Genomic DNA, 26,683 nt, shown 5'->3' on the forward strand with positions numbered 1-26,683 from the left:
CTTGAAGTCAAAAATATAATGTGGTGTAACCCAGAGAAAGTAAAATAAATACAGTTATTATTAAAAAATAAATAAATTAAAGTCTCATTAAAAGCTGACATTTTTGAAAAATGAATTGTTGGCATTAGAAGTAAAAAGAAGTTATAAACAGCCAAGCAACGGTATACTGTTTGTGAACATTCAGACACCCGCCACACTGCTGTGGGAGGTGTTTAGAAGCACATTTAAATATGAGGACGCTCAATAAAACTTAACTAAACTTAATTAAAACATTAAAATGTGTTATGTTCAGTAAAATAAGTTATTTTAACAACTCTATGATGATTTAAAATAATATATATGCAGTAAATTGTGTAATTTGTCTTGTTTACATTCTGCATTCGGCCATTATATGCACCTATTACACTCTGTTATTGTAATTTATGATGACACTGATACTACTAAAAAGATTGGTGTATAAAAGAGTGTTAATATTCATAATACAGACAAAAGAATGATGATATGTGTTACTTTGGGCAGATGTGTGAATGACTTTCGCTGCAGATGGCACATGAGTGAATGAGCACTTGAGAGTATTTGAGTAGATTTGATTCATTTTGTAGACTAATAAAAAATAAAAAAATCACATGATATTTTCTTACAAAATGTCTCTACATCGTACAGATGTAGGTAAGTTAGCACCAGCTCGCTAATAACTAAACGGCAGTGTTTATTGACTCATTTTGACTGACTGATCAACATAAACAGAATGGGCTGTCGGAGTCAAGGTAGGTGGAGCTTCAGGTCACACCTACTGATGACGTGGACCAATGGCAATAAGAAGGTGTTTAGCAGTCGGTTAGAAGTTTTACTAAAAGTTCAACCAGGTGAGTTGTTACGAACCACCAAAACGAACGCAAAACCACCTTAGTTTTGGCTAGATTTTGTTCTAAATGATGTCATACCCGTTCGTTCTTCGATTTCGTATTGTCATGATTCACTGTTGTTTTGCCTTGTGTTTTGCCCCTGTCATCTGTTTCCCCTGGACTACACTTCCCATAATTCCCTGCCCTCATCACTGCCAGCTGTTCCCCATTGTTCTCGCCTGTGTTTCATTCACTCATTAACCCCTGTGTATATAATGCTCTGATTTCTACCCAGTCATTGTCAGTTGTTATGTGTTTCCCTCCCGTTCATATGTATCGAGTTCCCATCGTGGATGTTTTGTTTGTTTTATTCCCCAGTTCTTAGTTCTGCCGTGTTCCAGAGTTTTCTATGTTAATTTGTACTACACTTTGTTTCTTATTAAACTTCTTAAGCCGCACCTAGATCCTGCTCTTGTGATTCCCTTTGAAACGTTACAGAACAATTGACTGCACAAATGGATCTAGTGGCTATGTTCATTCAGTCGGGAGGACTTACCCATTATGGAGTATTCCCGTCGTTTCTGCACCATTGCCTCACAGATTTTGCAGACTCCCATCTCAAGTCAATATACCGGATTGGTTTAACAGCTCATCGATGGAGGGAATTGCCTGAGATGGGAGACCATACATGGAGGGAGTACATGAGATTAACCCAGGAAACACTCGCTTCTGAGGATCCTCCTCTTTCTGTCCTGATCCCAGCTTCCGAGCCTTACACGCCTGAGTCTGCTCCATGCCATGTCACAGCCACGACTAAGTCTGCTTCACGCCATGTCACAGTCAAGTCTGAATCTGCTCCATGCCATGTCATAGCCAAGCCTTCCGCGACTCCTTGCTCCAAGCCTCCCGCGGCACCTGTCTTGAAGCCTTTCACGGCCCCTGAAATCAAATTCATGTTTAAAATTAAATTAAATGTAACAATAAAATCATTTTTAAATGCAACTTTAATAAGGACATGAAGCATATCAGAAGTCAATGGTCACTTGTCACAGCTGCTGATAATTGGCAAGCACGGCACAGTGGTACATGCCCAGGAAGGAAGCGGGTAACTGCGATGATATCAACAGAATGAGGCAAAGATTACTTGCAATACCTGGAAAACCAGTCTAAAATGTGCAGTAGATATTCTGACATATCAGACCGCTAGATGGTGTCATTGACCAATCAGAATAGAGTATTCCAGAGACCCGTGTAATAAGTGATTTTATCACACTAAAATCATATTAACACACATATTTTTATGTCTTGTGTCTATACTTTTGAAACAGTGATTATTTTAACATTTACGGATTGGCCCCATTCACTTCCATTGTAAGTGTCTCACTGTAACACTGTTTTTTTAAGAAAAGTTTTTAGTGGTAGTCAACATTATGCCACAAATGCTGTCGATTGAGTTTAACTTGTGTTGAACCTGGAATATTCCTTTAAAGCAATTGTTACGGACCTGGAATTGGATTCCCTTCCCTGCTTATTTACTTGTGAGTCACTCAAGAATTCAATATTTGGTGACAGAATTGTTTTACAATTTCAGGGTATTATGTAATTTCATGACTAATTATTACTGAGATAAGATCCCAGTTATAGAATGCCAATAGATTTCAATTGTATTTCTATCCACATTTTTCATTTAAAAACATCTGATCATGATGAATAGAGTCACGCCATAGGAAAATTTCCACATTTGACTTGAAATTGCTAATAAATTCAAATGTAATTTTGAAAAGATTATTTTACTTATACATAATAATAAAAAATTGCCTGTGTAAGTGTGTGCGCACATGTGTGTGTGTGAGTGTGTGTGTGTGTGTGTTCTCCATGGGCGTTGTGTATTAAGGGCCCAATGGACTACTGATGTGTTTATCAGAGGTGTAGCCAGGACATACCACCACACACACACACACACACACACACACACACACACACACACTGTGAAGACAGCAGGTTTTACAGATAGGAGGTTCTGGTGCTATATCTCTCATCATCTCACTGCTGACCCATTTCCCATTCTACACATCTAGTGTGTGTGTGTGTGTGTGTGGCAGTGAGATGAGTTTGGTGGATTGGTGCTCCATGCCCCATACTGAGAGACACATGCACTTACACACACCTGCTTCATTTTCGCAGTCTAATTTCTTTATCATTTTCATGTGCACATTGACCACCAGCATCATTGCACTTCAGGATCGCTTGCTCTCGTTCAAATCTAACCCAAATAAGGAGTATAAACATATGTTTAAAGGTGCAGGATGTGATTTTCAGTAATAGCGTGAATAAAATATAAGTATTTACCTGACAAATATCAATGAAATGTGTCTTGAATCAGCACTAGACTCCGTATACAGCACAGAAGAGTCAAGAGAGTGACTCGTGTTTGTCAGTCATTTTGCACATTTGTTTTTGCTGACATTGGATTAGCTGACATGTCTTTGGAGGGCGTGGTTTTGGAGAGAGGGTGTGTGGTTGGCATCAGTAAAGTAAAAAAGTTGAAGTTGGCAAAACGGCTGAAATGGTTTACAGCACCTTTAAATATGTATTCATGTGTTTAATGTATGTTTATTTATGTATATGAGTAACTTATGACTAATTTTCAAATAACCATTTTCAATATGATTAGTTTAATCCTTTCTTTTTTGTTTTGTTGGGCTGTCAGTAAATGAAGCTGCTGTCAGCTGATCCTCATGATACAGACACACACACACACATTTGCTTCTCAGAGATTGTGTGTGTGTCTAAAGCCCTGTTCGGACAGGATTAGTTTTCTGGAAATATGTCTGTAAAGTAATTATTACTGCGGATGTCTGTAATGTTTACTTACAGTTCGCATGGGATTATCAATGCCTGTAGAAATTGCATCATTTACACGTTGTTTTCATGTCTAAACTGATTACTTTTGCAGCAATTATATTAAATATTAGCTCTGGTAAATATAACATTACCCCACGTCCCCATATAAAATGAATTCCTTCTAAATAAGGCTTTGGATACCAAACATTTTGGCTTTGGCATGATACTATGTAATACTACTATTACTAATTCGATACAAACAGACAGTAGGTAGACTGTTGAAGAAGCGTGATTTATATAACCTTTAACAGAAAAGTACAAGAAATCTGTAATGTACAGGCTGATAAGGCCCATCTTTAAATCGAGCAGGACAATAGAATAAACAAGTAACTACCGTAAACTAGACCTATCTACAAATGCTGTTAAAAATGTATGAAAATGTCACTCGGAGGTTTCTTAGAGCCGTGAGGCGCTGCAAGGATGGGTGGAGGTCGCATGTTACTGAGGAGATGGAGTCTACCTCAGCGGCCCGTGATCACAAATCGCTCTTTTATTACATCAAAAAAGTAACCTGCAGCACCACACCTATTACCATCATTAGGGGAAAGAACGGTGATCCAATCTCCGACCCCCAGGAACAGGTTTGCATATGTGCTGATCATTTCTGTGAGGTCCTGGGGGAGGGGAAATCCCACATCCTACATGGGACAAAGTGGGGATGACCCTGCCGAGGCTGCGGTGCCTCAAATATCGGAGAAAGAAGTCACCCCCTCTGAGTGGTTGGCTGAGGTGCCAACTGTTGAGGAAGTACTGAAGGCGATCCAGAGTCTGAGACCAGGAAAGGCACCAGGCAGTGATGATCTCCCAGGTGAAATGCTGAGGGAGGGTGGCGTTTGTGCACAGACTGCCCTATATGACATCATAACAACAGTCTGGACCACTGGACGGGTTCCGCAGGATTGGAAGGATGCCCTGGGTGGTCCACCTCTTTAAGAAAGGGGACCGCACAGACTGTAACAACTACAGGGGCATCTCACTTCTCAGTGTGCCGGGAAAGGTCCTGGCAAGGATTATTCAATATCGCCTCACTAGGCATGCTGAGGAGAGGCTTGCGGAGCCCCAATGCGGTTTCAGAAAAGTGCGGTCCTGCACAGATGCCATATTTTCTGTCCGTCTGCTACAGCCGAGGTGTAGGGAATCCCAACAAGACCTACATCTCTGCTTTATTGACCTGGACAAGGCCTATGATACCATCAGTAGGCCTTGGCTCTGGGTTGTTCTTCATGCTTTTGGAGTCCCTGACCCTCTGCTCACGATCATTAAGGACCTTCATGATGGTGAGCGGGTCCGGGTAAAACCACATGACCGGGAGTCAGAGCCATTCCCTGTAAACCTGGGGGTGCGACAGGGATGTCCTCTTGCTCCCACATTATTTAACATCTATTTTGACCACGTAGTTCGTGAAGTCTTCAATAGCTGTACCGGAGGAATTTCCATCTGGTACAGATACAATGGGAGGCTGATCGATGCCCGGGTGCTGTCAAGGGATGGCTCCCTATTGCTCAACCATGTTATGTATGCCGATGATCTGGTAATTGCTGCTCACTCAGAGGAGGAGTTGGGGGTGCTGCTGTTGAACCTGGAGCTTGCCACTAAGAGGTGGGGCCTTACCATCAGCCCCACCAAAACTAAGCAACTGCCTGGGTATTTTGTACCATCGGACACTCCACCCCCCCAACTCCCAATTGGTGATTGAGTGGAGAGTTTCCCATTCCTGGGCAGTGTGCTCATGACTGGCTCTGGTTTAGCAGCAGAGGTCTCACTCTGAATCAGTCGAGCAGCATTATCTTTTCATTGGTTGCATAATGTTGTGTGGAAGCTACCTGGTCTGTCGCTCTGCACGAAGCTTCAGGTATTCTCGGCCATGGTTGTTCCCTTCTCGGCCATGGTCATCTTCTCTACGCTTGCGAAACGTGGACCCCGTTAATGGAACATCTTTGCCGGTTAGAAACATTTATGCTGACCTGCCTACGATCCATCCTTGGTTTAACCAGGCTGGATTGTGTGAGGAGCTCACAAATCCTTGAAAGATCTGGACAAAGTCCCATCAGTGAGCTCCTCCGGCAGGCAAGGTTGCGTTGGCTGGGCCATGTAGCCCGCATGCCCAGCCACCACATGCCTAAACAGCTTTTGTTCAGCCAGATTGAGGGGGCTAAACGGGCGCAGCATGGGTTAGAGAGGAGATGGAGTGATGTGGTACAGGAGTATCTGGAGCTGAGTGGACTTGCTGCTGACTGGTACCAGCAGTGTCAAGAGGAGGAGGCTCGTGAAGGACGCTACTGGGCATTTGGAGGCAGTCGCCCTCCAACAACAACGGAGGGCGGAGGAGCGACGCTCACAACAACGAGCAGAGCGTCGGGTGGCTAATGCACAGCAAGTAGGCACAGTAGGGGGTACAGTTGGTCCATCAGCCAGTCGTCTCAGTCAGTTGACCTGTGGCATCTGGGTCTGCCCCGTGACCTCCTGCCAGCGGGCTTTCGACACTTCACGTGGCCTCAAGGTGCACATAGCCTGGCACAAGCATCGTGGCCACTTAGTGGGGAATGGCGGTTGTTGTTGTTGTCGTGTGAACAGGGTGTGCAAAACCTACTACTTCAACCAGTAACATTTTGAAATTCAGTTGTGACAGTATATATTAATATTATATCCCAACAATTATTTATTGTTGTCCAGATTGTCATTATAATATGATACAGTATTATTATTATTACTTTGAGGATTTGTTGGATACAATAGTAATGTAGTTCTGTCTTATTTACTTTCACCTGGAGCTTATATTCTAATGCTACAATGTATTGTTCATCATGTTGCAAAAGGCTGTATTTTATGTAGGTGAAGCATCGTAGGCAACATTCATTACAGTATTGTAACAGTAAACATACAAGCCATGGCGGCTCCTCAGCATACTAGAGCATTAAAAAAACAAAAACAAAAAACAATATTGCCGTTTATCAAGCGTTGAAACTTTGCTTGGTGCAGAATAATCTGGAATAATGTTAAAAATTGTAACAGTCACCTCTTTGCAGCCTGAACTTGTTCATAATGTTAAATCTTTGTGACACCTGCGCTAAAAACTGTCTAGATGCAGTGCAACGAATGAAACAGAACGCAGGTGTCTTGACATGTGTTTTTGAAATATGAAGTTATTTTTAATTTGACACAGTGTCTAAAAATGTGCCGGTCCTACATGAGACACTGAAGAAACAGCGAGACGCGGTACAGCAGTCAAGGACGTTCGTAAAGCGCGTTTACATAGAAAAACAATGGAAAAACAGAGTAGAAGCATGCAAAAACACGTTCCGTGTCAATGGCCCCTCATCCTTTTGCGCATATCTGTGTGAGCACGTGTGGGCAAAACAAGTTCAGAAGGCCTGTATATTTTTTTCATAAATTACAAACCCGAACCCAGAGTCTTACTGACCCGAACCCAGAGTCTTACTGACCCGAACCCAGCGGCTTCGTGAACCGCTCTGAGACCGCAGACAACAGCGTACCCAGAACAACATGTCACCCCTCAAGCAGTTTTTGCAGAGCTTTCCTACTTTGCGTGGTCTGTGTGGTGGTTAAAACCGCTACTGACAACAATGCATTTACTTTGCTCAAATGGACATACATGAATCTTGTAATCTGATTTGGAGATTATTATAGTAATTATCATTTATTAAATTCCTTTATTGATCATGCAATGAATATTCATGTTTAAAGGAAAATTCTAGGTTCAATACAAGTTAAGCTCATTCAGTGCCATTTGTGACATAATGTTGATTACCACTAAAAATAATTTAGACTCGTCCTCCCCTTTTCTTTAAAAAAAGCATAAATGGAGGTTACAGTGAGTCACTTACAATGGAACTGAATGGGGCCAATTTTTTTTTAAGGGATGTAAAGGCAGAAATGTGAAGCTTATAATTTTATAAAAGCACTTTTAAAAGAGTTTTAAAAGAAGAATTCATGGTCAGAGTTTGGTGACGCCATGCGAGGTTCGGACGTGTGAATGGCGAGCTCTGCACACTTTGCTAGTTTTAACACTATTAATGTCATAAACTGGTGAGATTCAATACACTCTGTTCCATAACTGTTCTAGGAGGACAATATGTCAAAGAATTCAAAATCCTCGGGCTCTGGAGACATTAAAAGACACTTATGTGCTCAAGCTTTGTGGATGAATCTGCACATTCTTTGTGCTTATGGTTGGAGTTTGTTTTGTGGAGTATTTCTTGCAAGACATTGGAGTGATTGGGTCATCTGTTGCACTCATGTAAGAGCCGGCTCACTGAACATTCATTTGACTGTCTGAGGAAACTGAGTTGCCTTTTTTTTTTTTTTTTTTTTTTTGTGCTGGCTCCGCCTAGCAGCTGGAGATTGTTTTGTGGAGGAACACACCTTCGGGACAGTTCTGTGGATGAATCTACATGTTGTGTAATTCTGTCTTACAAAATTTGTATAGAAACACCGGACTTGAGGAATCCGATGGCAAAATTGTAGGCGTACATGGACTGTTTGAGTTTAGAGAGATGGACGCCATTTGGCGCTGTCGTACGCGGGGTTAATGCGCACATTTTTCTTGTTTCTGTTTGTTTGGTTCTGGGGGAAGTTTGGGGTTTGATTGCTGCACTAATGTTTGAATGTGGTCTTTATAATTTTGTTTTTGACACACAATCAATTTTTTCTGTTATGTCAAAATGTCAAATGTTAATATGAGTGGATTGTCTCTCTCCACGTGGAATGTGAATGGGCTGGGGCATCCCATAAATGAAGGAAGGTTATTTTCCTTCTTAAGCGTAAAAAATATGATATAGTGTTTCTTCAAGAAAATCATTAGTGCTGGCTCAAGTAAGAGCAGGGGAGTCATTACACTGATAAGTAAGCATCTACAATTAAAATGTCTCAAACAGATTAAAGATAAATTAGGAAGAGTCATTATTGTTTTAGCAGAAATTCAGGGGCAAAGTCTTATTTTGACTAATATTTATGCACCTAACATTGATGATCAGGGCTTTTTTATAGATTTGAAGGGATGTTGCAAGCTGCTGGCACCCCTCATGATATAATATTGGGAGGAGACTTTAATCTTTTGATGGACTCAGTCCTTGATCATAGTGAAGCAAAAGTATGTAAGACCCCTAGAGCAAAATTGATGCTTCACAGGATGTGTAAAAATCTTGGTCTTACAGATATTTGGAGACTTTTGAACCCATCTGGTAGGGACTATACATTTTTTCATCAGTCCATAAGATTTATTCTAGGATAGATTTTTTTTTTTTATATCTAAGTCCCTCACTTAATCTGTTGTTGATTGCTCAATTGGAAACATTTTAGTCTCAGATCATGCCCTGGTGAGTTTAGAGGTGTTGCCACATATGGAGAAAAGGAAATCATATAGTTGGTGCTTTAATGTATCCCTTTTGCAAAATCCTGAATTCCAACAAATGTTAAAGACTGAAACACATACCAACTGGTCCTCAGTATCCTCTGTGGGCATGGCTTGTGAAGCACTTAAGGTGGTTCTTAGGGGCCGAATCATACAGTATGCCTCATTCACCAAAAAATCCAAAGCACGAGAACTTGTGGAGTTGGAAGGGAATATTAAAAGTGCCGAGGCAGAGCTGAAGCGCCGAATGTCATCTGATGGCCTCAAAGAAGTGACCCGATTGAAATACAGATATAATACTATTTTGTCGCGGAAGGTAGAGTTTTGGCTATTCAGGGTGATACTCTGGGAGTGATGATTACTGCTTTTGGAAAAGGTCATGAGCCATCAGTGTATTACTCCCTGCTAATTCAGAGTCTGGGGAACGGAGCTTCATCTTCTGTCAAGAGATTATGGGAGAAAGATTTAAACTTGGTATTGGAGGAGGGAGTATGGGCTAGTATTCTAAAAAATGTCAAGTCTGCATCTAGAGATGCAAGGGTTCACCTTATGCAATTCAAGGTTTTACATCGATTCTATTGGACCCCCTCTAGATTGTATAGGCTTGGTCTTAAAGACACACCCACCTGCTGGTGATACCAATCAGAAGATGGAGACAGAACCCATGTTTTTAGGTGGTGTGTTAAGATCCAAGAATTTTGGTTGAAGGTTCAGAGTTTTATGTGTGATGTATTGGGTGCTCAAATTTCATATTGCCCCAGACTCTGTATTTTAGGCGATGGGACAGTCATCAATATAGGGGATAAACTTGTAAAAAAATTGGGTCCTAACCAGTGTTATGATTGGCAGACAAATTGTTTTAAGGGGATGGAAGTCGGCTGGAGTGCCCTCATGTAGTGCACGGAGATGGGGAGGGCGGCAGCTTTCGAGGAAGTGTTTTGTAGAAGGCTGAGGAATTGGGATTCGTTTGATGGAAAATGGGGCAGCTATTTGGTGTTTTTTGAGGGCTCTCAGGGAGGGGCAGTGGAGAGAGAAGTTTAGTTTTAAATGTGTGTGATTATTTTATATATATATATATATATATATATATATATATATATATATATATATGTTATTTTTTTTATTTTTTTTGTCTATAATCATGTGTGACCACAAGAATGTTTGTTGAGGGTCAAGGTGGGGCTGGGTATGATATATATGTTTTGCTTTTCTTTGTTATCTATATGAATCAATAAAAAAATGTTAATCAGAAAAAGAAGAATTCATGTATTTACATTTACATTTATTCATTTGGCAGACACTTTTATCCAAAGTGACTATGTTAGCTGTAAATTTGTTTAAATCATCGTTTTTACTGTCCTTTTAGGGTGTACAGCGTTATGTTGCAATGGCAACAAAGTTGAAAAAACTGGAAATAACTTTACACAGTACGTGATTTTATCACACTAAAATAATCTTGTGGCTATACTTTTGAAACAGTGAGTATTTTAAAGTTTACGGATTTACCTCATTCACTTCCATTGTAAGTGTCTCGCTGAAACCCAGATTTTTGCTTTTTTAAGAAAAGGAGGGATGAGTCAAAATTTATTTTTGTGGTAATCAAAATTATGCCTCAAATGCTGTCGATTGAGTTTATCTTGTATTAAACCCGGAATATTCCTTTAAATCATGTATCAATGCATTATGAGACCGCTAAATGTTAACATTGCTTTCGCGCTTCACGCGGCACTCTCTGAACTGTGCTGACGTAATATGCTTAATACTGAATTAAATCTGTTATACCGCTGTACTTTTTTGTAACAGTATACCACGCAACACTAGTCTAGATTTAGGAGAATTTTTCTGATTTTTTTCTGCAATTCTTTCCACTCAGCATTTCTGTAGCCACTGTGATGTTTATTAAATAATTCCTTGTGCTCAGATACTATAGATGAGAGCAGCTCAACATATATCTTAACACTGGTTCCCTATCTTTGACACTAGGGGTCACTCTTGGGAGCCTGAGACACCTCTGGTCTTTGATAAAAGGCCAATGAAAATTGGTGAGTGGTATTTGCATGCCACTCCCCTGAACATATGGGTATAAAAGGAGCTGGTATGCTAAACCACTCATTCAGATTTTCTCTTCAGAGCTGAACGGTCATGCTCACTGAGCTGAATTCTCACGACTATTCATTCACCTCTGCTGGATCTGATGCCACATTTCAGCGGCTTCTCCCTCTTCTGCACTGGTGCACTGCAGAGAACGCCCTTGGGCGCTTCGGCAGAAAAAAGAGTATATTTTTCTGAAAGAGTATATTTCTCTAAAAGAGCGGCACACACAGAACGCCTTTTTAAAGACACGTCTTTTTAAAGATTCCTTTCCGATTGTGTGTTATTCCTGGTTGCGGTCATTACCTCTCAACTTCAGATGGTCACGATCGCTGTCTTTCGTGTCTGGGCGCGTCCCACACGGAGGCAGCGTTTGTGGATGGTTCATGTTCTCACTGCGAGAACATGACCATGGCAACGTTGCGGCCACCCCAGCGGCTCCCCGCCTTGGTCCTTCTACCTACGGGTTTGAAGCCAGCGCGGCTAGCAATTTGGGGACCCCAATGGGACCGCCTCTGCCGGGTATCCCCCCGCGGACCTCCCATTCCCCAGCACGCTTGTCTGCCCCGATCGGGCTTTTGCCCAGTCACAGGCTGATGCAGAGATGACGGACATGCTTTCCCAGGCAGCCGCGAGCATCGGGCTAATGTGGAACCCTCCGCTCTCCCCTGAACCCTCGCAGCTCAATGATTGGTTCCTGGGCTCGCGGTGCCACTCAAAGCAGCCGTGCACTGCTTCAGTGCCTTTCTTCCCAGAAGTGCACAGGGAGCTGACAAAATCATGGGAGGCAACTTTACCACCCGGTCCCGATTTCTCAGTTCCCCAACCCTCACTACCCTCGATGGCAGGGCGGCCAGGGGCTATACGGCGATTCCCCCGGTGGATAAGGCGCTCGTGGTGCACCTGTGCCCGCAGAGTGCTGCCACCTGGCATGGATCCCCAAAGCTCCCGTCCAAGCCCTGTAGGTTCACGTTGTCCCTGACAGCCAAAGCCTACAGCGCTGCTGGACAAGCCACCTCTGCCCTGCACGCCATGGCTCTCCTGCAGGTCCACCAAGCCAAGGCGCTAAAAGAACTGCACAAGGGTAGTTCCGCCCCAGATCTGATGCAGGAAATGTGCTCGGCGACCGACCTCGCTCTCTGAGTGAGGAAGGTCACGGCGCAGTCTCTCGGGCGGACGATGTCCATATTAGTGGTCCAGGAGCGCCACCTTTGGCTCAACCTGGTCGAGATGGGTGAGGCCGACAAGACACGGTTCCTTGCTGCCCCCATCTCCCAGGCTGGCCTATTCGGCGACACCGTCGAGGACTTTGCCCAGCAGTTCTCGACGGTGAAGCAGCAGACAGAGGCTATCCGGCATATCCTGCCCCGGCACAGCTCAAGATCCCGCACCCCATCTGCTCGTCGCCAAGGGCATCCCCCTACGGTGACTGCACCGGCTCTGCCGCAGCCTGCCCCTTCGGCCCAGCCCCAGCATGGAGCCCACCGTCGTCAAAGCGCCCCTGAGACGGGCGACCCAGGGTCGACGAAACCCACTGCATTGGAGCTGGTAGTAAGACCACTCCATCCCCCGGTGGAGGGCCGGGTGGAGAATCTTTTGTTGCTTTCCATTTGATTTCGCCACATGCCCAAGTGGCTACGGTACCCAACAGTTCAGCAAAAGAGCGGTTTCCTCCTTTCCTGGGTCACATACCCGGTGTGCACGGTCGTCATCATGATCACCGTCCACCTTTTTTCCCTTGCAGGATTGGTGCTCCATCGGCGGTCTCCCTGCCCCTGCGCACCCAGCTGTGGCACAAATCCGCCCCCGATGTGACAGTCTCCATGGGTTGCGAGGACAGGCCTCTTCCTCCCCATCCCAGGCTGTTCCGGGGGTGGTCATAAGGAGCCAGGTAAGTGCTTCGATGTCCCTAGACTCAGCACGGCCACGACATGGTGTGGCACCTCGAGCTTCGCCCCGCCGCGAAGCTATCGCACCTTCCATGGAAGGGTGCGATAGAACCTGTCCCTCTGGCTGAGATGAAGAAGGGGTTTTACAGCCCCTACTTCATCGTACCGAAAAAAGGCCAATCTTGGACCTGCGAGTACTGAACCGGGCCTTACACACTCCCATTCGAGATGCTGATGCAAAAACGCATTTTGGTGAGTGTCCGGCATCAAGATTGGTTCGCGGCGGTAGACCTGAAGGACGCATACTTTCACATCTCGATTCTACCTCGACACAGACCCTTCCTGCGGTTTTCATTCGAGGGTCAGGCGTATCAGTACAAGATCCTCCCTTTCGGCCTGTCCTTGTCCCCTCACGTCTTCACGAAGGTCGCAGAGGCAGCTCTTGCCCCGTTAAGGGAAGTGGGCATTTGCAATCTCGACGATTGGCTAATCCTAGCTCACTCTCGGGACATGTTGTGTGCACACAGGGACTTGGTGCTCTCGCACCTTGGCCGATTAGGGCTTCGGGTCAGCTGGGAAAAGAGCAAGCTCCTCCCGATTCAGAGCATCTCTTTTCTCAGTTTGGAGTTGGACTCATTGACAGCACGCCTCACAAACGAGCACGCACAGTCGGTGCTGACCTGTTTGAAGACGTTCAAACAGAAAACAGCGGTTCCACTGAAACTCTTTCAGAGGCTCCTGGGGCACATGGCATCCTCAGCGGTGGCCACCCCACTCAGTTTGATGCATATGAGACCGCTTCAGCACTGGCTTCAGACTCGAGTCCCAAGATGGGCATGGCGCCGCGGGACACATCGCGTGGCCATTGCGCCGGTCTGTCACCATCTCTTCAGCCCTTGGACCGACCTCTTGTTTCTACGGGCAGGTGTTCCCCTAGAGCAGGTCTCCAGGTGCATCGTGGTCATGACAGATGCCTCCAAAACGGGCTGGGGCACTGTTTGCAATGGGCATGCAGCCACCGGCTTATGGACGGGCCCGCGGCTGCGTTGGCACATCAACTGCCTCGAGTTGTTGGCAATTCTGCTCACCCTGCGAAGGTTCTGGCCGTTGATCCAGAGCAAGCATGTGTTAGTTTGGACAGACAACACGGCAATGGTAGCATATGTCAACCGCCAAGGTGGTCTGTGCTCTCGTTGTATGTCACAACTCGCCCGCCGTCTCCTCCTCTGGAGTCAGCAGCACTTCAAGTCGCTGCGAGCCACTCACATCCGGGGTGACCTCAACACTGCAGCGGACACGCTGTCATGGCAGGTTACCCTCAGGAGAGAGTAGAGACTCCACCCTCAGGTGGTCCAGCTGATTTGGAGTCGATTCGGACAGGCACAGGTAGACCTGTTCGCCTCCCAAGAATCCTCCCACTGCCCGCTCTGGTACGCCCTGACCGAGGCACCTCTCGGCATAGAACGTGCTGGCATACAGCTGGCCTCCTGGCCTATGCAAATATGCGTTTCCCCCAGTGAGCCTACTTGCACAGACTCTGTGCAAGGTCAGGGAGGACGAGGATCAGGTCATCCTGGTAGCACCCTACTGGCCCACCCAGACGTGGTTCTCGGACCTCATGCTCCTCGCGACAGCCCCCCCTGACGAATTCCCCTGAGGAAGGACCTTCTTTCTCAGGGACGGGGCACCATCTGGAACCCCGACCAGACCTCTGGAATCTCCATGTCTGGCCCCTGGACGGGACGCGGAAGACCTAGACACGATCACTCAGGCTAGGGCCCCCTCTATGAGGCACCTGTATGCCTTTAAGTGGCATCTGTTCGCTAAGTGGTGTTCTTCCTGACGGGAAGACCCCCAGAGATGCGCAGTCAGATCAATGTTTACCTTCCTGCAGGAGAGGTTGGAAGGGCGGCTGTCTCCTTCCACCTTGAAGGTGTACGTTGCTGCTATAGCAGCACACCATGACACAGTGGATGGTAAGTCCTTAGGGAAGCACGGCCTGATCATCATGTTCCTGAGAGGCGCCAGGAGACTGAACCCCTCCAGACCATGCCTCATTCCCTCATGGGACCTCTCTGTAGTTCTTCAGGGTCTACAGAGAGCCCCGTTTGAGCCTTTGCAGGCAGCTGAGCTTAAGGCAATCTCCTTAAGACTGCCCTCCTGACTGCGCTCACTTCCATCAAGAGGGTAGGAGACCTGCAAGTGTTCTCTGTCAGCGAAACGTGCCTGGAGTTCGGTCCGGGCTACTCTCACATGATCTTGAGACCCCGACCGTGCTATGTACCAAAGGTTCCCACGACCCCTTTTAGGGACCAGGTGGTGAACCTGCGAGTGCTGCCTCAGGAGGAGGCAGACCCAGCCCTGTCGTTGCTGTGTCCGGTGCGCGCTTTATGCATCTATTTGTATCACACGCAGAGCTTTAGGATCTCTGAGCAGCTCTTTGTCTGCTTTGGTGCACAGCGGAAAGGAAGCGCTGTCTCCAAGCAGAGGATCGCCCACTGGCTCAGTGACACCATAGCTATGGTATATCATGCCCAAGACGTGCCACCCCCGGTAGGGTTACGAGCCCATTCTACCAGGGGTGTAGCGGCCTCCTGGGCCCTGGCCAGGGGTGCCTCTCTAACAGACATTTGCAGTGCAGCGGGCTGGGCAACACCCAACACCTTTGCAAGGTTCTACAACCTCCGGGTGGAACTGGTTTCATCCCAGGTAGTGGCATGCAATACAAGCGGATAAGCCCAGGATAGCTGGCTGGGTGTATCGCTTGCACATAGCGCCTTTCACCTCCTCTGAGCTGAAGATGTGCGGCATTAATTCCCAGTAGTGTTCACAAACTATGTTCCCTGGTTGACTTCCTCCGAGCCCTGTGGCAGTCGAGGACTCACTGCCGGCCCAGTACACGTGCTAACTAAGAGCCCTGTTCTGGGGTAGGTGCTCCGCATGTGGCAGTTCCCTGTAAGGTAACCCCATGCGATGTATATCTTCCACAAATTCGTTTCCCTGTTGACAAACTGAATCTTTCTTGGGCAGAGCCCCCTCTGCCACAGTCTCCATGTTTGTAGTAACTCCTTCCCCATTGGGTAGGATCTACCATGAGACTCTCCACATGGTCGGCAAGGCCATGTAACATATTTTCCACTTAAATATCCCCCCCTCACTTTGGGGCGAGGTGTGGTCTCCGCGATGTCCTCCCCTTGGGAGGGACACCCCCCGACTAGACCTGGCGGCCCAGTTGGATAATCCCCCTTGTTTTTTAGGGAGTGGAAAAGGGGAAAAGAGGCCACAACTGGATTAGCCTGTCTCTATCTTTTGGGTAGTCGACTTGTCCCCAAAGGGCCGTTCGACACTCATAATTATGTTGGGGGAGGTTACGTGTTGGCCTGGTGCGCTGGCTACGAGGCACACAGTTGTCTGCCCATCACACACCGCCAGTTCACGTAACAAAGTTCAGCCAGTTGCGGCATTTTGTATAGGGACCCCTAATGTCACTACATCGACACAACGTTGAGTGAGTGACAGATAGGGAACGTCCTGGTTACTTGCGTAACTTCTGTTCCCTGATGGAGGGAACGAGACGTTGTGTCCCTCCTGCCACAACGCTGAACTACCCGCTGAAATGGCTGGACCTTGTCTCGGCTCCTCAGCATAAAACCTAAATGAGTGGTTGCATAGCTCCTTTTATACCCGTATGTCTGGGGGAGTGGCATGCAAATACCACTCGCCAATTTTCATTGGGCTTTTATCAAAGACCAGAGGTGTCTCGGGCTCCCAAGGGTGACCCCTAGTGTCACTACATCGACACAACGTCTCGTTCCCTCCATCAGGGAATGGAGGTTCTGCAAGTAACCAGGACATTACTAGTTGTTCTTCTTTAGGTGATTAAAGTTGAATTGCTACACTGTAACCTTTGGTGCATTGGTGCCACCAACAGAATGGATTTTGTAGCTGCCAGTGGCTTATCACTTTGATCGGTCATTTTTCTTCACAGTCCGAAGAAAAAAAATCATAGGATTATTGGCAAATAGCACCATAGAAATACATTTCTCCTAATGAAAAGTCTGGCTTTGTGTAATAGGCCTTCAAACTCAACCACTTTCTCTCTTTCTCTGTTCATTTATTTTTTCCATTTAAAGTCAACATGAAATGGCGCACATGCTTTATTTAATTTAAAATCCTTAATGAGACATTTTTTAAAGTGCAACTGGATATTCAACAAGAAAAAAAACAATGTAGGGTTGGACTTGATTTTATCCATGGAGAATTGATTGGATGATGAAATTGCTCTCTATATGACGGGTGGTAAATAAAAGAAGAGGGTTTGGTGACGTCAGCTGAAAAGAAATGTCCTTCAAATATTATTGAAGTTATTGCATTTTGATGAAAGATTACCAGGAATGTGTGTTAAGAAAGTAAATAGATTTAGTATTGATTTCATGCTGACTTTAAGTGATTCACACACACACACACAAACACACCCACACCGCTGCTTTTGAACAGGTTTGGCAGGTACAGTTCTCTACTGCTGAAAACAGCAGGTGCAGTGGTAGCTCACACAATCTCACCTGTGACAGGTGTGTATGTGCGTGTGTGTGTGTGTGTGTGTGTTTTACATAATCATCAGTCAGCAGGGAGGAGGTTAAAAGACACAAACACACTTTGAGTCAGACCTGAGGTGAGAAGCATGTGAACAGGATTACAAACAAACGCATAAAGTAAGGTTAGTGCTCCACAGTCACATCTACATATTTGTGTTTTTCTGCAGTTCAGTTGTTCAACTCTTTCTTTCTGTAAATGTTTGCTAACCCAGAGGAAATTTTTATTTTTATTTTTATTTTACTTTTTTCAACTCCGCGGTTGCTCTTTCAAAGCTCACAAGACTTAATGGTGGTCTTATGTTTCATTTAAGTATCAACATTGTCTCAGATGGTTCTCCTAAAATACTTTGGATCTAATCGAATCAACTGTTGTCATACATTAAGAGAGTTTGTGGATAGTATACCTCAAATCATTTGATCATGGAAGAATATGATAAGAAATGTTCAAATTCATATTGAGATCTCTGACTTTTGCTTGCAAATTAGTTTGAGACATTGATGAGATCTCTTCTGAAACTCTAGAGGAGACAGACGAGATTACTGAGGTGTTTCTCATGAGAAAAATCTACCTAAGCAAAAGTCTACATTTGCTGCCCATTTAAACTCATTACTGTCTAGAGAAACGATGGAAATATTAAAGAGATCTTCTTAGTGTTTTTTCTTTCCTATAAGAAGTGCACTTAAGTGGCAGATACTCAAACTTGCTGCCATATTGTAAAAAGACAATATTGGGTTACAGTTATAACTACTAGGGCATTAATTTAATGTGATTAATTGTATAAAAAATAATGCCTTAAAAACACTAACACAATTAATTATGCCTCTTGACCCGTATATAAATCCCATAATAAAGGCATGTATTTTCCTACCATCGGAGCAATTCACACTTGAAGTACATGTAACTTTGTGTCAGCAGGGGGCAGTCAGCGCGCCTCAACAAACCTCACAAGCAGAGCAGACACAGAATGAGAGCCGCTCAAACATGATGCATTCTTGACAGCTGGACATGTGGATTTTATATATATATATATATATATATATATATATATATATATATATATATATATATATATATAATTATTATGTATTATTGATATTTAATTATCTGTAAATACTGATATATGCAATTAATTGCGATTAATTTGATTAGTTAATCATCATATCACATAATTTATTTGATTATAATAATTTAGTTTATAATTATAATTATTTTAATCAATTGGCAGTCAGTTGACATTTTATAATGATGTAGTGTTCAGAATTAGATATAATCCTGAGATTTGTTTAATTTATGAACTTTTTTGTACTGTGTTTATATTTGTCATCAAGACAAATGCTCATGAAAATGTTCAATCATTTATGGCGATTCTGTGAGCTTTATGGTGAAGGCCGATCGTCTTACAGTTGGAGTTAAAATTATCTCTGTATTGATTGTCCAATTGTTGGCTGCTGTCTCTCTGGTTGTGATAAAGGTCGAGTCCTTCCTGGATTTTTGCCTGTTAGAGCAAAAGAGTGTGTAAAATGTAATGAGGTGAAACATGGTATAATGAGGCAGTATGGTAATTACATTGTGTAAATAAAAAAATAAAAAAATAAAAATAAACAATAATAATAATAATAATAATAATAATAATAATATATATATATATATATATATATATATATATATATATATATATATATATATATTAAATGTAATAATTCATATAATTAAAATGCATTGCATTATTGTGGCAAATGAGTAAAGCATTGATTAGACAATACAAAAAGTGTCTTTAGAAGTCAATATATTGTTCAGTTGCATATCATTAAACATAAGCCTTTCACTGGCCTACAGTCCAAAGTAATCTATTTTGCAACTGAATTCGTCCATCTGTCCAAGGTAGGTTTATTGTAAGGACTTTTCTAAGGACTCGTCTACTGTGTCAGACAGACACTTTGAGCATCTCACTTTGGTTTTGTTGCGTCAAACACAGCGTTTTTAGGTCGCAGTGCCAAGTTGGTCAATGTAGTTTGAAAAACATGTCCTGAGACTTCTGCATTTAGACTTGCGGGTCTTCCATCTGTGTTTGAACGCAAGAATGTGTCCTCATCTTGTGCTGTCTGCTGTCAGTAAGTTGCGCTTACTGCCCCCTGCTGACTGAAACTCATAAAAACATGAAGGTGGTATTTCAAGCTTGAATTAACACCTTAAATCAACAGCCCTAGTTAAAATGCACACTGCTTCAACAGGATAGCTAAAAACTTTATATGTGTAATCTTGAGACTGATAAAATCACTTGCTTATCTTGTCTGTGCAAATTTACATCCAGTCTTTCAACTGCTGTCATGACCAGAAAATGCCAGTGAAGCCAATTAACTTTCACATGATATGCATAAGAATACCACAAAGTAACGTGATGTAAATGTTCACACACAGGAATTACGTCAGAAATGCATAACGAGAAAATTCATCCACCTAGAAAAGTAGCCCCACCAGTAAAAGGATGATTAAGGGTGCCTGGGTAGCTCATCGATTAAAGACACTGACTACCACACCTGGAGTCGTGAGTTCGAATCCAGGGCGTGCTGAGTGACTCCAGCCAGGTCTCCTAAGCAACCAAATCGGCCTGGTTGCTAGGGAGGGTAGAGTCACATGGTGTAAATTGTGGTCCTCTATAATGAGGTTTGCTCTCTGTGGGGTGCATGGTGAGTTGTGCGTGGATGCCGCGGAGAATAGCGTGAAGTCTCCATATGTGCTATGTCTCCACGGTAACACGCTCAACAAGCCACGTGATAAGATGCACGGGTTGACAGTCTCAGACGCGGAGGAAACTGAGATTCGTCCTCCACTACGCGGATTAAGGCGAGCCACTACGCCACCACGAGGACTTAGAGCACATTGGGAATTGGGCACTCCAAATTGGGGAGGAAAAAAGAAAATCAGGAAACATAAATAAATAAATAAATAAAGGATGATTATGTATATGTCACAGTCTGTCTTCCTCATTTCTTCAAGGACTCTTATTTTGAAGTTTTCCACTGGACTACATCACCCATAGTTCACTGCCCTAATCACTTCCATCTGTTCATCATCATCCGCACCTGCTTTCCATTCCCTCATTATTTTCCCTGTGTATATATACCCTCTAGATTTGTTCATCATTTGTCAGTCCTTGAAGTGTTACGTTAGCATGTTGAGCTTGATCGTTTTTTTCCACTCTATTATTATTGAAGGATTAAAAGAATCTACTCCTGCATCTCCTCTCTTCCTCTTCCACTCCTAGACACCCAACGTTACAGTATACAACTCAAATAATACACATTTTTGAACAGAAGGATTAATATGCTTCAATAAATATTTGAACTTCGTATTTCTGCTTTTAAAGCCTCTGGTACAGTAGCCCCATAGACTTCCATTGTTAGTGCATCACTGTAAACATAATTTTTGTTTGTTTTTACAAACTGATGGATGAGCTGAAAGTAGTTTTTGTGGTAATCAACAATCACAGATGCAGACACTGTAAAATGTATCACATATAGTACATGCCTTTATTTTCATGATTTTATTTCTTCTGTTTTGTGTTTTTGTTCTTCTAGAGTTGTCCCCACCAGTGTACCGACTGCAGTACTCAATAGACTATCTACAGAAAAAGCAAGCCCCCCTCCCAGACCATGCCACGCCCAGCTCCCACAGAGACCCCACCCCCACTCTTCAGCCACGACCAGAAAGCCCACAGCACATAAACCCCACGGTATTGGACTGGATGCGCTCTGTTGTTCACCAAATTTTCTTGTGACAAATCAATTAAAAGTTATTTTCTTATATGGAATATTTCACCCAAATATGACAATTCTGTTACTGCACTTACAAAAATCGAGAGTTCGTGGCAAATTTGCCACTGATTATTTTCACATGAAAATGAGCTTTGCAGCAAACTCTTCGTTGTCACCAAAGGTTTGCTGCAGGTTCACCACTACCGGTGACAAGCTGCAAGCTTCTGGCAAACATTTGTGGTGAATCACAAGCTCATTTGCTTGTGAAAATAATGAGTGGCACATTCATGTCAACAATGACAGTTCATAGTGACCATGTCTGCAAAGCTCCAAAAAGGACACATTAAAGGAGCATACAACTTCCGTGGGATATTCCAAGCCATATGATAAGTTTGTGTGAGAGAAAGGCCAAAATTTAAGTCGTTATTCACAGAAAATCTTCCCCTTCGTCACAGCTCTCAAATAAAAAATGGCAGTGTTAGATGTGTCACATCAGTGATGTTTGGCCATATTTGATTTGCAAACTTTTGTGAGTGTAGGGGAAGATTTTCAGTGAATAGCGATTTAAATTCAGTGTGTTCGGTGGTTGTATATACTTCTCAAATGATCATTTTATGATGCTGTTTTCTCCATTTTGGAGCTTCACAGACATGTTCACTTGGTTTGAAAAGAGCAGCATGAAGATTCTTTGTGTTATAAAGAAAAAATAAGAGCATGCGGGTTAGGAACGACATAAGGGTAAGTCAATAATGACAGAACATTATGTCTTTGGCAAAGTATCCCTTTAGTGGTTCTCTCCTTGAATGTACAGCACGTATGTGTGTTTGCAAAGAGCGCTTGCATGGATATTAATGTGTGTGTTTCATAGAGGGCAAAACAGACAGAGGAAGGAAGTGCAGAGCGCTCAGACTATCTGCTTCCTGAATACAGCTTAATTTATTAAATTACATCATAATGGTATTACATTCGGTTAGATGCATCTCATCAAATATACACTCTACAAATGTATACTAGTTTAAGGCATGTTATAACCGTTTATGAAGATACACAATCCATCTTTTTGTTTTTGTTGTGTATGTAGTTGTATCTAGTTGTGTAACCACAGCACTTTTCACACAGTCATCTCCACTTCCTGTTCTCAAATCAGGAAGCTGCCAGTTGATTTCGGACAGCTGAAGTGTCTCCATCTTTCTTTTATAGTTTGTTTGTTGTCTGTTTCTTTGTTTGCATTCATATTGCACGAGTGGATTTGGATTGATCAGTATGGAGGGTGCCTCTCTGGGGTGTGAATGGAGGAAATGCAAGTGGTTCATTGTGACAGTGACTAATCTTGTGTGAACATTCTGTCTGTGTCACTTAGTGCCCCCTAAGCCTGTGCACCTGCTGCAACGGGGTCACATCCCCCCAGCGTCCTCTTGCCCACTCCCAAACCCTCCTCCAAAACCAGGAGCGAGTGTGGGGTAAGTCATCGAGAACATCCAGAACTCCAGGTAAGTTTCAAGTGTGTGTTTTAAAGCAGTGATACTGACCATGTTTTTGTTGTGTTTTAGATTGTCTATGTTATTAGTGTTGTTTACTACATAGCAAGCATTATTATTACTATTGCTCATAGTTAGCATCAGTGAAGTATACAATCCCCTAGCCCTAAGTAATAGACTATGACGCATATCTCGTCCCAGCTATTTGTGCTACAGACATCAATGATGCCGTAAATCATGCGGCTGTGACCAAATTTACATTATTCATCTGGCAGACAATAAAATAGGTTAAAAAAAAAAAAAAAACATAGACTTACACTGGTGGCCAAAAGTCTGGAATAATGTACAGCTTTTGCTCTTATGGAAAGAAATTGGTACTTTTATTCACCAAAGTGGCATTCAACTGATCACAATGTATAGTCAGGACATTAATAATGTGAAAAATTACTATTAGAATTTGAAAAAAATATTCAGAACTTAAACTACTTCAAAGAGTTCTCATCAAAAAATTATCCACATGCAGCAATGACAGCTTTGCAGATCCTTGGTATTCTAGCTGTCAGTTTGTCCAGATACACATTTCACCTCACGCTTCCTGTAGCACTTGCCATAGATGTGGCTGTCTTGTCGGGCACTTCTCACGCACCTTACAGTCTAGCTGATCCCACAAAAGCTCAATTGGGTTAAGATCCATAACACTCTTTTCCAATGATCTGTTGTCCATTGTCTGTGTTTCTTTGCCCACTCTAACCTTTTCTTTTTGTTTTTCTGTTTCAAAAGTGGCTTTTTTTTTTTTTTTTTCAATTCTTCCAATAAGGCCTGCACCCCTGAGTCTTCTCTTTACTGTTGTACATGAAACTGGTGTTGAGCGGGTAGAATTCAATGAAGCTGTCAGCTGAGGACATGTGAGGCGTCTGTTTCTCAAACTAGAGACTCTGATGTACTTATCCCCTTGTTTAGTTGTATCTGGGCCTTCCACATCTCTTTCTGTCCTTGTTAGAGTCAGTTGTCCTTTGTCTTTGAAGACTGTAGTGTACACCTTTGTATGAAATCTTCAGTTTTTTTTGGCAATTTCAAGCATTGTATAGCCTTCATTCCTCAAAACAATGATTGACTGACATGTTTCTAGAGAAAGCGGTTTCTTTTTTGCTATTTTTGACCTAATATTGACCTTAAGACATGCCAGTCTATTGCATACTGTGGAAAACAAACACAAAGACAATTTTAAGCTTCATTTAACAAACCAAATAGCTTTCAACTATGTTGATATAATGGCAAGTGATTTTCCAGTACCAAATTAGCAATTTAACATGATTACTCAAGGATAAGGTGTTGGAGTGATGGCTGATGGAAATGGGGTCTGTCTAGATTTGATCAAAACTGACTTTTTTCAAATAGTGATGGTGCTGTTTTTTACATCAGTAATGTCCTGACTATACTTTGTGATCAGTTGAATGCCACTTTGGTGAATTTCCTTCCGAAACATCAAAATTTGTACATTATTCCAAACTTTAGGCCGCCAGTTTACATTAAGGAGGGACCGAGCCATATCTATAGACAAAAATATTAAAGAGACTTGGGGATGGGCTCTTTTGATTCAGGCCATTAAGAAACCACCTAGCAACTACCCAAAACACCTTATCAACCACATAGCAAAATGCTCAAAACCACTCAAAATACCTTTGCAACTGTATAGCAGTAACCTAGCAACAACCCAGAACACCCTGGCAACCACATAGCAAAATGCTCAAAACCACTCAAAATACCTTTGCAACTGTATAGCAGTAACCTAGCAACAACCAATATCAACTGCAACTGCATAGCAACATGCTCAAAACCACTAGAAACACCTTCACAACTGCATAGCAACACCTTATTAACAGCATAGAAACATCTTAGCGACAATCTAGAACACCCTAGGAACCTCAATTCGATTCAGTGAAAAACAATCATCTCAAAACCACACGAAACTCCTTTACAACCACATAGCAATGCCTTATCAACCACCCAAAACACCTGATCAACTGCAGAGCAATACTCTTGCAACCATCTAAAACACCCTAGGAGCCTCATTGCAACACATTAAAAAGCAATCAGAACACCTTAGCAACTGTACAGCAATTTCCTAGCAAACACTCTGTGTGCTCAAAACCACACGGAACACCTTCACAACTGCATAGCAATGCCCTAGCAACCACTCAGAACACCCTAGGAACCACATAGAAGCGAAACACCTTCGCAACCACATAGCATTGCCCTAGCAACACTCTAGAATCGTGGCAGCAAGTTTGGCACAGGTAAACACCACACAATTTTTCTTCAGGAAATGTAAAATTCTAGCATCTTTATGTGTAACACATGTATTGCTTTTTTAATTCACTAAGAGTTTTAGTAAGATACTAAACCTTTTTTGTTGTAACTTAATCCATGAAGTATTATTGTATTTTTAATCTTAAGGTTTCCATTTGTGGGTGTTTTGCTAAGCCTCCAGTGGTATGTCAACATGGAGTCTCAATCTACTCCACAATCTGACATGAGCGGTCAGCCTCAGGTCACGGGGTCAAAAGCACAGGATTCTGGGGAGTTATGCTCCATGGGTGGGCTTGAACTGAAACCCTCTGATATCACAGAACTTTTGGCTTTGCCCAGCTTAAACTCCTTACAAGTAGACTGTGTGAATGACATAGAAATGACAGATGAACTTCAAAAAGAGCATACAAAACATAGCAGCAGTGTTTTGGAGAATAATCATAGTGATTTACATGGTGACCACAACGATGAGAGCAGTAACCATAGAGACACGGAGCCCGAGGGACCCCCACTCGAGGACCCCTGTGAGTCTCAGGATCATGAAGGGACGGAACAGAATGGAAAGATCCCGAATCGTGACAGTGGGATTGATAGCCCCTCTTGTGGGGCAGAGGGGGAGGTGTTCCCAAACGAGGACCCTATTGAGGAAGAGGACCGGAGTGATAGCATTGCCACGGAAACGGAGAGTATGTCATGTGTCACCACTAGCAACAAACGGGACTCAACGCAGGATGAAGACAGTGATTTGGATGAAGGGAGCGGTGAAGATCCAGACAGCCTGGAACACAAAGTAAGAATATTGATTAATACAATGTTCTTAAGGGGGTTTTGAAGAAATTGCAGTTATGTTGCTAACAAGTTACTAGATAAGGACTACAACACTTTTCTGATTGGTTTGGCAGGTACACTCACATGCTTGTAGTAGCTGTAATTCTTATTTAGCAGCTTGTTAGCAACATAATTTTTTTTAAAACACAGCGGCTTCAAAATTCACGTTTGAGGTATGACTGTGTAATTTATGTTGTAGAAAAATATGTCCAAGTATCTTCAAGTAAAGTTACCCCAGACCACATTAACAAAGGCGAATTAACCTTCCGCCTTCGACCTACAAATTGATGTCATGGCTAAACAGCTCTATTCAAGCTAGTCTTGTGTAGCCTGACCCATGACTGCAGCATAGGTCTGGGGTCTATAGCTGCTTCAATTGGCCAAGAACCACCCATTTAGACAGGAAACTGACATGTTATGCGACCAATCACAGTCAGTTTTGTCATGACGGGGTGTTTAGGGGTGGAGTTATCAGAAATGTATCATATCATAATAAAAGACAGACATAGGGAAATAAATAATTTATATAATGGCGTGCAGGTCTCTGCAGGCAGCTGCACAGAAAACAAATGGGAAAATAGAGTAAAATATCTGTATAGAGTCTAAGTACAGCACA

The 26,683-nt window shown here is 43.1% G+C and overlaps 1 protein-coding gene across 4 annotated transcripts in view; it reads left to right on the plus strand.

The window, feature by feature from the left end:
• LOC127414901 (FYVE, RhoGEF and PH domain-containing protein 3-like) overlaps nt 1–26,683 on the plus strand; it is a 66,424-nt gene that overhangs the window by 1,511 nt on the left and 38,230 nt on the right. Inside the window, exons 1-4 of one of the 4 annotated variants that reach the window (XM_051653288.1) lie at nt 17,799–17,817; nt 21,275–21,429; nt 22,812–22,941; nt 25,387–26,029. In XM_051653288.1, coding sequence (XP_051509248.1) covers nt 25,433–26,029 — 597 coding nt within the window. In that variant the 5' untranslated portion in view covers nt 17,799–17,817; nt 21,275–21,429; nt 22,812–22,941; nt 25,387–25,432. Of the gene's footprint in view, nt 1–17,798; nt 17,818–21,274; nt 21,430–22,584; nt 22,942–25,386; nt 26,030–26,683 lie in introns of those variants that run through there. The other 3 variants (XM_051653287.1, XM_051653289.1, XM_051653286.1) reach the window with 3 other exon arrangements.

Source organism: Myxocyprinus asiaticus, chromosome 24, assembly GCF_019703515.2.
Source record: "Myxocyprinus asiaticus isolate MX2 ecotype Aquarium Trade chromosome 24, UBuf_Myxa_2, whole genome shotgun sequence".
NCBI lineage: Eukaryota > Metazoa > Chordata > Actinopteri > Cypriniformes > Catostomidae > Myxocyprinus > Myxocyprinus asiaticus.